The 15,179-nt window shown below is 39.7% G+C and overlaps 1 protein-coding gene across 1 annotated transcript in view; it reads left to right on the top strand.

Annotated features, from left to right (window-relative positions):
- The first annotated feature begins 7,397 nt into the window (after positions 1–7,397).
- LOC107742565 (muscarinic acetylcholine receptor M4-like) overlaps positions 7,398–15,179 on the top strand; it is a 15,971-nt gene continuing 8,189 nt past the window's right edge. The window contains exon 1 of the mRNA XM_016555593.1: positions 7,398–7,518. Within this exon, the coding sequence (XP_016411079.1) occupies positions 7,464–7,518 (55 nt within the window). The 5' untranslated portion in view covers positions 7,398–7,463. The remainder of the gene's footprint in view (positions 7,519–15,179) is intronic.

Genomic DNA, 15,179 nt, shown 5'->3' with positions numbered 1-15,179 from the left:
AAATAAGAGAAGCATGAAAACACCCCAACGTAAAGTCTAGCATCTTCTAGTTCTGGAACCTGAGCCATGCACATTTTGCCTTTCTTGCCTTGGGCCATTTCGCCTACAAAAACTGTCTTGCATTTGTCCTCTACCCCAAACATTTGCCCTGGGTCCTTCTTTCTCTCTGAGTATGTTTACTGTGCTCCTCGGCTGCTAGCAGCAGCGCATAAGACTAAATCCGATTACTGTCCACTAGACTCAACTCTATTTACAGAGGTATGAATTCTGCTCATCTGTGAAGCAGCTTTTGATTTGTGGGCCGCCATTCTGGCCCCCTTTTCTCCTGCTAATCTCCATTATTTCCCAGGAAGTCTATTGCTTAAGCAGTCTGAAGACATTGGGATTTCATTTGGAGTCATGTAGAGGGATGATGCTGTAGTGTGGTACAATCGAGAGCAGGACAGACATTATAAAGTATGAAATGCTGTGCAGGGAGTGATGAAAAATGAGAGCGAATTCACTCAAATCGCAGCGATGCCAATCACTCTGACTGCCATATCATGGAAAAGTAGTAATAAAGTTTTATAGTTTAAACAAACTTCAGAGCCTGGTCTGATGTATAATTTAAGCTTTTTCTTGATTTTAGAGGAAAAGTTTTCACATTTCTTCACTCTTAGTAAATAAAATGTAAAGCATTCCAATGTTAAATGCAGTGCTCTAAGAACATCATTCTAAATCCTGATGTCCATAAATTATGGATATTCTAATTACATGTTTTGAAGATAAGCTGCAGTTCGCAGCCTAACACAAATGCACTTAATTGACCATTTATTGATCCAAGCCCATGACAATACTGGTCATTTTAAAATGCATACTGGATTTTCAAATTTTCCAAAAATGTTATCAGTCTGTCGGCCTGTTGCAAGGAAAACAATGATTAATTATTGTTTTAAGACTCATACAATAAATCTTAAAAGAAAATGAAATGACAAGGACTACTGGAACCTCCTGAATTATATTAAGATGGGAAACAATGTCTATGCAGTATGCTGTAAATCACATTAGAAAAGGGTAAGACCATTCCGGCCATTAACAAGGGCTGGGAAAAACCAAATCAAATGGGCTAGAATACTCTGAAAGAAGCAGTGCTCTCCCTGCAGACTACAGGAATAAATATACATAGCAATCTCTCCATTTGTCTTTCTCTATATATCTCTCTCAGCGATAAAGCATGTTTGACACAATATTCAGCTCAGGCGAGATCAGACACAGCTAACCTCTTGTTGCAATCAAAATGGCATTTGAGCTGCTGATGTAATTCTGCCATTAACTCAGTCTGGTGTAGCATAATTGTCCCTGTCTCAGATTCCAACCGTTATGGAGAGAATGCTCTCTGAAGATCACGCAATCCTCCTGTCTGAAAGCAACTGCTTAATGAGCTTAATTTTATTTGGGAAAACAAGGAAGACTGAAGCGCTGTTGGAAAACACAAATCCAAGTGGAGGTGAAATTGCTGCTATAAATAGGGTTGTTTGTGCGAGGAAGTCAGGCTGCATTTAGCCTCTGGCAATCAGATGGCTTCTCTCACGCGGACACGCACATATGTCTTCTGTGGACAGAATCAGCTGCTACTTTTATGACCTAGACATTCAACAGTATTCATAGTTGACAAAAAAAACATTTTGTTAAGAAAGTCAGATGTTTGAAGCGTTTGTATCATACCTGTCTTACAGGTGCTCAACTAGATCTATTTTCTCTCTTTCACTCCACACCTGTAGAAACCACCACCTCTGACATGCTCATGACTGCTCCCCTGAGAGATGCATGCTGGGTAATACTAGCATTCCCCGAAGGCAAGTTATGTCCAATTAGATCAGCTATGCAGCAGGAAATCTAATATAACATAACCACATCAGAGAAAGAGAGAGATGGAGGCTGGAAATGCAGAGGAGGCCAAAGTGCCAGTGAGTGTGTTTGCCTGCAGTTCTCCTCACACACACTTGCTCATATGAGTTTGACTGGACATTTTAATGTGTGTTTCCTTTTGCTTTAGAAAACAGTTATGAAGCTGGTAGCTGTTGCTGCCAACAGTATAAATATTTCTGCACTGACTGATGCAACAGAAATTTACACAAATCTTTATAGTCCCTGCACTCCTGCTCTTTGGCTTTCCAGAGACACAGGTGTACTCTGTTATTCCTGTTCTCCAAAACGTCCTCCTCAAAGTCACTAATGGTGTCCTGTTGTATTTACCCATGCTGTACCCTCATGCTGTGTCTTTTTGTGGCCTTGTGCAATAGTTGAACTCTGCTTCTTTTTGGAGAATGAAAGAAAATGTTATATCTCTTCCTCCTACCTGCAACAGTCACTTACAGCCTTAAGCAAGCACATTGCATAAAAACCTATAAACAAGTAAACACAGCTCCAACAAAATACTTTAAACTCTTACAGAAATAAAATGCCTCTGTGTTCTCATAGTGTCTTATTTGCTAATTTTCTTATTGATAATCCAGTATTTACTTATTAGTATTTCACTTATTAAAAGCTGCGTATTCGAATACAAAAAGTACCTAATATGCATCCTTAAAGGGATAATTCACCAAAAAAATGATAATTCTGTCATCATTTACTGACCCTCATATTGTTCCAAACATGCATGACTTTTTTTATTTTTTATACCCCAACATTCTTCGAAGTAACTTCTTTTTTGTCTTTTGCAGACAAAAGAAAGCATTACAAGTTTGGGACAAGTTTTAATGATTATCTCTTTAAGGTAACTAATATGCATCTTTCAGGGGTGGATAAAGGGTGTATCTTTGAGGTTACCATTTTTTTTCATAGTTGGTCATTTGCCTCTTTAACCCCTTAGCATTCCTGTCAAATTAGCCTAAAACGCCTAGAAAAGGCATACCCAAAGTAAATTGCATGTGGTTCTTGAACCATTTTGAGCATATGCATGATTTTGGTCTCTTTTGAAAGGTGACAATCCCCACCTTTCCCAAACAGAACAAACCTAAAAATCACTGTAAGTCTTACTGGTATTGAGTAACAGAACTTTGAACACGCTGAAAAAGGAAAAAAAAACAAAAAACATTCCGCCTACTTTTTTTTGTAAACAGATGCCTGCAGATGACTATAGCTTGGGAGCTATTAGCTGGAAAACACAATGGAATCACAGGATGAAGCCTTGTTGACGGTCTGACAAAGACACTGATTGTATTGATTGTATCTTAAAATGGGCATCATTCGAATTACAAGAATCTCAGCTTTCCAAAGATACATTTTTTTTTTGAGTTGCTGTATGTCACGAAGTTAACCCTCAAAAACACATAGTGCACCCCGAGCAGTACAGTGGAACGCTAACAGGTTAATATATTTTAATTTAGGATGGATTAATTTAAGCATCTTTTGGGAATCAGTCCCTCTGCAGTTCATAGGCTCTAAATTTGGCTGGAAATTAAAATATTACACTGCCATCCCTCTTAAAACACGCACACTGTATTGTATTTTGTTAAGTTGGGTTTTGCTTATTTGGTTGCTTATTTGTGCAGCAAATCACAGATCACCACACAACATTACATCATCATCAATAAGTACTTTATTAAATGCAGTTTCAAAATTAGGTTGTGATTTTAGCTAATAGCAAAATACTTGTACTAGAGAATAGGGATTTCTGTCATTTGTTGTGTTAAAACTAGCTGTTCTCTCTGTGTGTATTTTCCTCATTTTACTGAAGAGAGGATATAGGAGGTGAGTGGGTGAAGTTACAGCAGCACTCCACTGTTAATGTTCTCTCTGTGGTGCTGTTTGATGTCATTGTAGCGAATTCTTTCTCCCTGCGGATTACTGGTGCCTCGAAACACACATTATCTTAATAACAGACTAATCATCCAAGTCACTTAGCACATCATGTTTTTATCTGCTTTAATTGTTGCCTTTACCTGCTCAGCTAATGGAAACAGATTGGCCGCTCTGTGGGAAGAGCTGCTGGGAGTTTAGTGAAGCTGTGCTGTGAAAGATGTACTTTTGTTCTGTGAATGTAACAGAATTCCCTCTTTACTCTTAGCAGAATGTCTCTGCCTTTGAGAGGAACACACACACACCTCCTCACACCCACACATCCTCTGATGTTTGAATCAAATGGAAAAATATACTATTATAATTGTGTCCTATAAATGTGACATAGCCAGGTGAAGCCACTATAGGAAGCAATGCTTAATAAATCTGTGAGGAGGGCCTTGCAGATAAGCTTTTGGTAATGACTCGCCAAGTTAACCTGTAGGTCAAAGGCTGCTCATGCACCTGAGAAGATCAGTGTTCTGAAAAGCTTTCTCTCTCTCTCTCTCTCTCTCTCTCTTTCCTTTTCTCTTTATCTGCTTGAATATTATGCACTATTAAAATAATTTATTCCCATCATGCCTGGTCCAGAAGGATCTCAAGGCCTTTGCACAATGATGATGAAAGTCTAAACACAGCCACATCTATTACTTTACAGTCTCTCCTTTCGGCACATCACATAATTGCATCACTTCCCGTATCAGAGCTAAAGCAACTGGTTGGCCTACTGTGTGCGTTCATATTAGGCTACATATGCACAAATACACTAAATGTTTGTGATAAGAAAAAAAATTTAATTTTTGCTATTTCAATTTCCAAATTCCAATTTTCTCCCCCCCCCCAAAAACAAAAAAATCTCAGAATTTTATAGAACAGAATAATGACTAACAAATGCAAATTAACCAGAGTTCCCCAAAATAGTATCTTGAGCCTCATTTACAAATGTTTGAATATCATAGCAGATATAACATGAGGGTTAGTAAATGACAGAACTTATATTTTGGGGTGAATGTTCGCTTCGAATGTCCAAATACCTTTCTTTGTTTTTGTTGTTGCATGGCTGTCGATTGTGACAGGCATTTACCTGGTCTCATTAAATTGCTACAGTCTAAAAGCAAATAAATACATAATTCGTGAGGCTCATCATTATAACATCAACTTAAAGAGCTGTCTCTCCTAAATTATGGGATACATTTAGCCTATGTCTTATTGCATAAACGGCACATGCAAATGACAAATAGTAATTTGGTAGCAGCAAAATGAATAAGACAAGGCGAACTGATTGACTACATATTTGTAAACTTAGTTACAGAACGCGCTTTCTTTATTCCACATTTTACGCTTGTGTACTTTAATTAACAGCGCTGCTCATCTGCGGCGGAGCGCGTGCTGACTGAAAGAACGTTCCGCCTGCGCCTGATTTAGATGATTTCGTTCCGGGTTGTTAGTGGCTGTCAGGTTTCTGCTCTGTGCTGCCATCGAAATGATTTTCTGTGCGCATTCTCTGTTTTGACCCGCATCAAACTCATTTTTGTCTGCTGTGAGACAGCTGCCAGATTAATCCGCGAGTCGGTGTTCAAACCATCCGAATCTGCCGAGAGGGGCTGATGAGGGCAAGAAAGGGCTATGTCTTGTGGGTGAATTGTCCTTCATAAACCTTACACAAGTTCCAAAATACTCTTATACTTTAAAACTTTATGCCTTTCGACTATACACACTATCAGAGAACACACAGGCTCTGGCGGGTCTAAACGCGTGCGGTTTGTCATTCATTGCTCTGGCGCCAGTTCACGCACTAACGACAGACAGCAGCCATTCAGCTGTTTTAAAAATCTCTGGAGGAGGATTCTGAGACGGAAGAAAACACCACATCCTCTATACTTTACTGTAAACTTCGTTATACGCTTTATTATGGTTTAGTTATTTATCGGAACTTTGCTGTTGTTTTGGAAAAACATGACACTGTTTTTATTTCTAACTTATAACGTGATATTTTTGGAATAGACCTGAAAGCTCGAGTTGTAGGGCGCTGTCCATGAGCGATGGTGCTGAACTTGTGTGCTGCGCTCAAGAGCCTGGCATATGTTGAGAGCCACACTCATCATAATCAATTATACCGATGTACAGACACAAGCCACATAGGCGGAGCGTCTGTACGGCTGGGGAACGCTTAGCCTTCCCCTGAACGCGTGCATAATTTGTGTATATGACCACAGATGCTGTGGGATTCCAGCTGCTGCTCCGGGATAACGGGTCTAGGATCAGGTTCCCCTCCCCAAATCCAGATCTTAATTACAAGTGAGAAGGGAAAAACGACGTTAGATCAGTGGCAACCTACAACAACTTTATTTTACGTAGTTTGTTTTGTGCATGCGTTAAAAAAAATGTCATTTCTGTTTACAACATATGGTAAAATCAAAGCTCATCCAAGTATGTTAAAAGTTTCTTTTTAAATTAGCAGTACTTGGTTTTATTTAAACAAGTAAAAAAATGATCGGTTTTAATGGACTGAAAGTTTTAAACTGTAGGCTACTATGTTTTTGAGCGTCTTTTTAAAGAACTGGAATAATAAGAAGATCTGGGTTGTAAACGTTTTTAAAATAGTTTAACTCTATATTTTGGAGGGGGACAAAAAACACTCTTCCAACCCCTAGGCTTGATAGTTTTACCCAGTGAGCGAAGTATAGGCCTATGCAATAACTGTCATTGGTTCGACGTTTTAAAGGAATTTCATTTGGCTATTTTCAGGGCGCAATCTGTTGAGGAGCCACACAAATGGTCTTTTCCAAATCACTACTATCTTACTTGCTTGTAAGTGAAGTGTAAGTGTGATTTATTTGTAGCCGAATATTTAGGTCCATTTGTGTTTTGCCAGTGTGATCCTAATTATTCGCGAGCGTCCTCGATCCTCTTGCTTTACCTCAGGCGAACGCGATGCTTACTGCCAGTTGAGTAAATGCGCACTTGCTAGCTTTTAATCTACATTTTGTCTTTATTGAAACGTTAGAAACCACAGTTGACCTCAAACATACTTTAAGACCCCTTACCCTTTTGTTTTGAATTTTCTGTTTTGACAAACAGCCATAATTCACACCTTGGTAGATGGTACGCCCTCCGCCTATGGTTAGCCATGTCCTGTAATGAGGTCTGACCGTCTCTAAGGTGGTTATTGCAGTAAATGCATTTATCTGTTTTAGAGTTTGCGGGAACAGACAGCGCTGGGTTCACAGGACAGGAGCTATAGGTTGATTCAGTCGAACCTGCGGACTCTCAGGTGATTGGCTGGAGCCGGTGGATGACATCATTGAAAGTCCGCTGCCTCCGCCTCGCGCTAAACTCCTGGAAAGAGATCAGAGCTGCTCGCGCAGATGGGAGCCACATCTGGCGGATTGTAAACCGACTCGATCTAGAGAAAACCATTCGCTCGAGGTGTGTTTAGGTGAGCCGCCAGTCGCGATGGCCAGAGACTTAATGAGCTTCTCTCCGCTGGCGAGAGCCGCGCGCGTCAAGAGCGCATGACGTGAAAAACAACATGAGGACAGCCCTTCTAATAATCTTGAGGAAAAACTTGACGGAGTGAAGGAGGAAGGGTGGATTCTTTTTTTTTTCGTCTGGCAGGCTGAGCATTTTTAAAATCATGCAACATGAATGTAACTAACAGCACTGGAGCAGAGGGACTCGCGCCCTGGAACTTCAACGGTAAGTTGCGAGTGAAGGCGTCAAGTTTAATATGACAAGAAAGAGTTAGAAAAGAAAGGGTTTCTTATCACAACAGAAATTTGCGATGAATGTGTCCATTTTGTGAGTACATACTGAGACCATGTCCAAAGTAACACATTTGTGACTGTAGTGGTTCCAACAAAAACCCAATTGTCCGGTAATGTTTTCGACAATGAATATGTTCAGGGTTTCTGTTATTGTCTAAGTTGGCTATATGCTTTTGTAGATCCATTTACACCATGTCAGTATGAACTGGAGAAGCATATGAAATAAGAATGAATGGTACTACTTATAAACACCAGCAGAATGGCTAAACCTGTTTATCCCATTCACTATATACCGCAAAGTAAAGACTGGGAACAACAACAAAAAATAAAAAATAAAGTCCAAAAAAATCTTGAGAAGCATACATGTAATCAAATTATTACAGTTCAATTTGGGATATTTTACTTAAATTATACATTACATGGTAAAATAGAATAAGATTTTGAAGTGGGGCGGTTTGAAGAAACATGGATAGGTCTGTGATTGCCTTCATGCCAATGCTTTTGTTAATTCTAGATAGAGTTAAATGAACCAATAAACCAAGGCTAGTAACTTAAACAGTTTTGGCTCTAATTTGCTCCAAAAAAAAACAAACTGTATGATTATATCCTGTGCCATTTATGCTTTTGTAATGCTTTTGTGGGGAAAACGGGAATATAAACATCAAACAACTTACACATGGTTTATATGTGTGTTGTGTGTGTGTGTGTGTGTGTGTGTGACTGATCAGTGATTCTGTGGTGATTTTTGCAGGATGTCCTGATGCATTGGGTGAGGAAGGATTTGACAAGGGATGATTGACATTTAGGTGAGATTAGTGTTTGCATGTAGATTAGTGTAGGTTTTAGGCAGAAAGGAATTCCTGGCCAATTCAACATTGGTTTCTCTCCACTCTATCTCTGCCACTCTGTTAACTGATCTATCAGAACCTGATTCTCAAGCCTCTGTGGTCTCTTTCTGTAGCTTGTGCTTTATGATTAATGCATAGTAGTAACAGCCTTTTAAATAGATGAAATAGATGAGAAAGGGGGAAAAGTAAACCTCAGCGACAAGTATCAGTAATGCCTCTCTTTCAATGAACCATCAAAGAATCCCATATGCAGCAAAGAATGCACATTTATATTTTATCTAAATACTCTGTGCATTGGATTCAGTTCTCAAATTTGCATTTAAAGCTCATAAGAAGCAGAGTGCATATCACCACAGAGCAGACACACATGCTCCCTCAGATACTTGCACAGACTCCTCTCTCCAAACTGACATTAAAACAGAAAACATAGACATTTGGGGGCACATGAGAGAAGGAAACTAAAAGAATGAGTGTCAGTCACAGTTTACTCAGAGAGCATTTTAAAAGAATACAAATCTTTCATTTCCGTTATCTCAGACAGACTCAATCACATCTAACTGCTGTGCATGACGGCGGCTCTTTGATTCTGTGACCATGATTCTAACTGTGTGAACTGGTAAAGTACTAGAAGAATCCCCCAGAGTCAAAGTCTGATGTCTCTCTCGGTGTGTCAGGTTTTTTCATTTTTCCTCTCCCTCACTCTGTCTCTCTCTCTCTTTGTCTCTGGCTGGGTGTTAACCCAGTTTCACAGTAGAAAGTGTGTCGCTATGCTGTTGTTTCACCCTGTTACACTCGCACACAAACACTCTGAGAAAAGATTGAAATGCCTGGAGACACAGCCAGTTCTCTGTGGGATCTCAACAGGGAGAGAGAACACAGCTTTAACAGCTGAAGCAGCAGGATTGGCTTGTAGCTCTAAACAAAGCCCTGAGCATCCCGCTACTGGGCACCAACAGTTGCATCACCTGTGACATCACTTTAGACTAAATATTTCATCAGTCGTAGCACATTTTAGTTGCATTTACATTTAGTCACATTTACATTTCAGTACAGTTATATCATTACTGTGCAAGACTTGAGCGGATAGTTATAACATCATGTACAGCCTCTCATGGGACATCAAAGCAGATTCTGATCCCAAATGGCGCCCTCTACTGTCAGCATACACCTAATTGCTTTGAGGGAACATACAAAGACCTCAGATTATGAAAATACGCACATAAGGACTGACAGTAATGAGATTTTATTTATTCATTATTTTAATGGTCGATCACTACAACAAGGATTTCAACCGGTCACATCTTCTGAAACCATCACCTTTGATTGAATTAAATCTCCACACTTCATTGTGTGAGAAATCGTTTGTTTCCCCAGGTTGATTCTTGTAGGTTTGGAGATCAGCTGTGACTTGGCATGCCAAGAGTTCAGATTTGGTTAATTCATGTGCTTTAATTTCTCAAGGGAGTTGACTCAAATTGCCATATCAGTGGAGTTTATTGTATCTTTCAGCACCTTGCGAGAAAAGCAATGCTGACCTTTGCACTTATCAGTAATGAATACCACCCAATGCCACTGGAAGTTGTCAGACAATGACTTAGACAAATTTGTTTTCACCTACTGGAGAGGATAATGCTGATAACTGTGTGAGTTGTGGGCCGGTGTGTGTAATTAATTGCAAATGTTCTTTTCATGCCACACAGTATGGCACAGTTACCAGGAAACCATCACCCACCTCACCATCTCTCTTATACTATCTGCCAATCAGAAACAACTAGAATATTTCATTAGTTCTTTAAACTAAATGTGTAAACAAAAATGTGTTCTCAAGCATATAACTGATGTAAGGCAAGGCAAGGCAAGTTTATTTATATAGCACATTTCATACACATTGGTAATTCAAAGTGCTTTACATAAAAGAAAAGAAAATAAAAATAAAAAAATGATCACAACAATAAAACAAGGAATTTAAAAACTTTGAAAATGATTTAAACATTGATTTAAAAGGTTTAAAATGAATTTAAAACAGTTAGGAATAGAAAATGATTATACATAAAATATAGTGCAATCAGTTCGGACGTTGCACAGTGCTCATTCAATAAATGCACAGCTAAACAGATGAGATTATACATAGAATATAGTGCAATCAGTTCGGACATCGCACAGTGCTCATTCAATGAATGCACAGCTAAACAGATGAGTTTTGAGTCTGCATTTAAATGTGACTAATGTTTTAGCACATCTGATCTCTTCTGGAAGCTGATTCCAACTGCGGGCGGCATAATAACTAAACGCGGACTCCCCTTGTTTTGTGTGAACCCTTGGTATTTCTAACTGACTCTATCCTAATGATCTGAGTGGTCTGTTGGGTTTATATTCAGTGAGCATATCTGCTATGTATTTAGGTCCTAGGCCATTGAGTGATTTATAAACGAGTAAAAGTACTTTAAAATCTATCCTAAATATAACTGGAAGCCAGTGTAAGGAGCTGAGGACTGGTGTGATATGCTCAGATTTTCTGGTTCTAATCAGAATCCTGGCAGCAGCGTTCTGTATGAGCTGTGGCTGTCTAATGGTCTTCTTGGGAAGGCTGGTGAGGAGACCATTACAATAGTCCACCTTGCTGGTGATAAAGGCATGAACAAGTTTCTCCAAGTCTTGACTGGAAACAAAACATGTTTTTTAGATGACAGTATGCTGATTTAGTTACTGCTTTGACATGACTACTGAAACTAAGGTCTGTCTCCAGAATCACACCAAGATTCCTGACTTGATTTTTAGTTGTTAGACCCCTAGGGTCAAGGTATGAATTCACCATGTAAGGATGCCGCGTCACTTGTCACGATGCTTTTGATGTTTTGCTCATCTGTGCGCTGATCAGCTTAATCAGTGCTGCTAAACTGTAGCACAGCAGGGCATTGTGCCTGATTTCGATCCAATATTCAGAGAATTAGCAGAGAATTAGAATTGTGTGTGTTTGTGTGTGTGGGAGAGAGAACGAGAGAGTCATTAGTTTGCCAGTGGCCAGTATGGGGGATCTTATAACGAGCACATAGCAGAATCTAAGGAGGAGTCTGATGAACAGACCACAAAGCAGCCCACACACACTCCCACTGTGATGCCTGTCCGAATCTGCAGAGGCCTGTGCGCCGTCTGTGTATTTGTCTGTGTGTCCTGGTTGCCTTGTTAACAAACTCTAACTTTTGATTGTCAAAGACGCTTTCCATTGCTAGTCCCAATGAAAATTGGAAAAATGTCCTGGAAAGACAGGCTACACTAAAACACTAATTACGTTTTTTTTGATGGTTATATGGAACCTTTCAGCTTTTTATTCATACGCTGACACATTGTTATAGGTGTTTATGTTAATTAACATATATTCATATGTGATTTTTGTTATACTGGTGGGGAAAAGTATATTTGGTAGCAGATGGCTTTATGTTTCGAGCTGCCAGCTGGTAACTGGAGGCTTTCTGCTTTTAGTCCCAATAGAGTCATTAAAAGAGCAGCATCTGTGTGTTTGTTGGTGTGCATGCATTTGTTTGTGCAGACAAGCGTGTGTGACTACATCCATAGTCAAATCCTCTGCAGCTGAGTTGACTCCCTTCCTGTTCGCTGTCATTCAGTTAAATTTAAAATTAGAAGCATTTAGCCGTTATGAACATGTAAGAGTGTGCCCGTGTGCGTGTGAAGCAGAGAAGTGTTGGAGCAACAGCTGCTGTCTTTTGCATCCCTGTGCTTAGCACAGCAGACACACCGCGGAGAGAATGACAGCTTACATAAAAAGTCTCAGTTTGTGACTCGCTTAGGAGACTCTGGAAACGTCTTTCACTGTATTTTTGACAGAGTGTCACCGCCTCACTGTACACACAGTCAAATAGCCAAAATGCTCTAGCAAAATGCTCAGAAAGAAGGTAGAGTCTCCAATGAAAAGTAACAGGCTTTTTGAAGGTACTTACACAAACATTGCTATAATGTGTGACAGAATACCTGGTGATTCCGGTTGGTTTGTCCTCTCTTTTCTCCACATACTCTCTCTCTCTGTATTTATCTTAATAATGATACATTTTAAAATAGAGCAGTAATAATATATAATTATTGTTATTATATTCATGTTTTACAATGTAATGTAACTGTATTACAGTATTGCAGTATTACATAATGGCTTTTTATTCTTTATTTCTATGGCATGTAATTATGCAGTTATGTCAGTTTTAAATATATTTAGAAGGATTTAGAAGTGTTTGGTTTGTGTTTAAGAATTTTTGTCTGTCTAACCTCATGTATTTGATAATTGACTTGAGCAAAAGAAGTCAAACAGAGCGAATGTGCTTGAGAGAGAGGGAGAGATAAGGGTCATCAATAAGGAGTTAATGTGCAGAATGTGTCCAGAGAGAGAGATGAGTAGAGGTGAGAGCGGGTAAAAGTAGATGAATTATTATGATTATATAAGCCATGGAGCTCTCCTTCAGCCTAATGGTGTTCATTTAGAAATGAGCACTATTAATAACGTCTTGACACATCAATGACATATCACTGCTCTCCTCTCTGGGGTCATTCTGTGGACACAGATTACCATCCTCTTGGTAACTGTAGACCGGTTAGACAGCTATTGTTTTCAAAGCTCTGTTAAGCAGGTCCCGCATCGACTCGCTTAGGACATTGAGCTGAGGAGCACAGAATGGGGCAGAGGAATACATCTGCGTGGCGTTGGCATGGGGCTGTGACCAGGCACGGAGCTGCTGCGGTGCTGAGAGCCCCGCTGAGATCAGACCCCTCATATCTCACTGCTGAGCACTGATCACCCTCTCTGCATCTGCATCCTGCCAACCCCACAGCCACAGCTGTGTGAGAACTTCAGAAACTTGCTTAATTGTGCATGCAATAATTGTTTAGCCATTTTGAGGCTGCATCATGCATTTATGGTACTAAATCATTTGGTAGGTTTGAGAGGTTGCTGCAGTTTAGTGGACGTTTGTTGTTGACCCTTTCTAGGAGCATAATGGATAACAAAATCCCAGATCGAATCCATAAATAAGCTTTCACAGCTCCTCATATAATATATTATTCTTGGACTATAACTGGATGTACATTAAGTGTCCGGTTTCACTGGCATACACAGTCAGCATCACGTATTCATCATGCAGTGAGATACGGGAATCATCGGTTAATTTGAGACTCTGTTATGGATATTCAGTTCCGCCCATCGGATGCAGACTGCAAAAAAACGGCCCAGATAGAATCAGCTGCGGTTTGGAGGAGGGTGGTGGCTTTGCTTGCCATCAATTTCAATGAAACTGCAAAGTGCTGCTTTACTGCAACTCCACAATCTGTTAAAAATCTACTGATAATGGCAAGAATCTAATGTTTAGTGTAGGCTTTGCTGAGATGTTTGACAGCATGTCGAAATGTTCCAGACTGTTTTTATCTCCTGACACGAGCATCTGGTTCAAAGCTCAGCCACCCTCTCAGCACACAAATGTCACTCCATCCTCAAAGAGCTTTGACTCTCTGAATATGAACCTTCAGAAGAGGGGAAACCCCTCAAACAAAACAAACAAACATAAACAAGGCAGGCTCTTTCAGGTGACGTTTCCGTGCAGCCCTGCAGCATTGAGGGGACAGTGTTTTTAAAGTTCTTCATGGGTGGATAAAAACCCAAAACCTTATACCCGACCTGTGGAAAGAAATGAATATCATTGAATGTAAAGCAAACACCAAGAAAATGCAACCATAAGAGAGAATGATTTGTCCTGACATCGAATGTCTCATTACACATTCGCTTTGAGGATGACTGTGTCTCAGACTGTTTGTTTAAACAGATGTTTTTTTTTTTCTACTGGTATTATTCTGTTTATGAATTCTGATTCCAACTGTGAGATTTTTAATGACAAATTGCCAGAGCAGATCAGAGGAAGCCAGGCAGAAAAGTCAAGCTTTCAACCGAAGTGGAGCTTTTCAACTGGCCATACGTGCAGGACTTCTGTCTGTGAGTGATCAGCACACCCTGCCTCTGGTTCTGCGATGCATGTGTGTGATGTGTGCAACAGAGCATGTGCACGTGTTGTGTGTGTGGTTAGATGAGGTTCTGCTTTTCATCTTGACACATCTGCACACACTTACTGTACTGACAGTAGGACAGATGATGATCAGTATTATCATTAACAAAACTGCAATCAAAACTAAATGAACACATTTTTGTTAATAAAAATATTTACAGTTAACAGGCTACAAATCAAATTGATGTTATATTATAAAACCTTTGCAACGCATCTGCATTACACAAGAAAATGCCTGTAGATAGATAGTAATAATACTCGAATTTGCTAAGAAATTTTCCATTAAAGGGGTCATATGATGCGATTTCAATTTTTCCTTTCTCTTTGGAGTGTAAAGTTGCAAAGACTAAAGTCTCAAATCCAAAGAGATATTCTTTATAAAAGTTAAGAGTCAGCCACACCTACCTAAAACGCTCGTTCTAACACGCCCCCACATATCTACCTCACTATGTGGGAAGATTTGCATAACACCGCCCAAATGTGCACGCAAAGAAAGAAGGCGTGGTTTCAGGAACAGCAGTAGTGTTGATAAAGCCATGTCAGGGAGACGCTGTGTGATTCAGTGCGAAAGCAAAAGCACTTTATTTGGCCTTCCGGAAGTAGATGCAATTAGGAATCATTGGTTAAGATTTATTTACAACAGAACAGCACAACACAGATGTTCGAATTTGTGCAACGCATTTTATGGA

Source organism: Sinocyclocheilus rhinocerous, unplaced genomic scaffold (assembly GCF_001515625.1).
Source record: "Sinocyclocheilus rhinocerous isolate Xijiao unplaced genomic scaffold, SAMN03320098_v1.1 scaffold587, whole genome shotgun sequence".
NCBI lineage: Eukaryota > Metazoa > Chordata > Actinopteri > Cypriniformes > Cyprinidae > Sinocyclocheilus > Sinocyclocheilus rhinocerous.
Note: the sequence above shows the minus strand (reverse complement) of the source record. Positions and strands in the feature narration are given on the sequence as shown.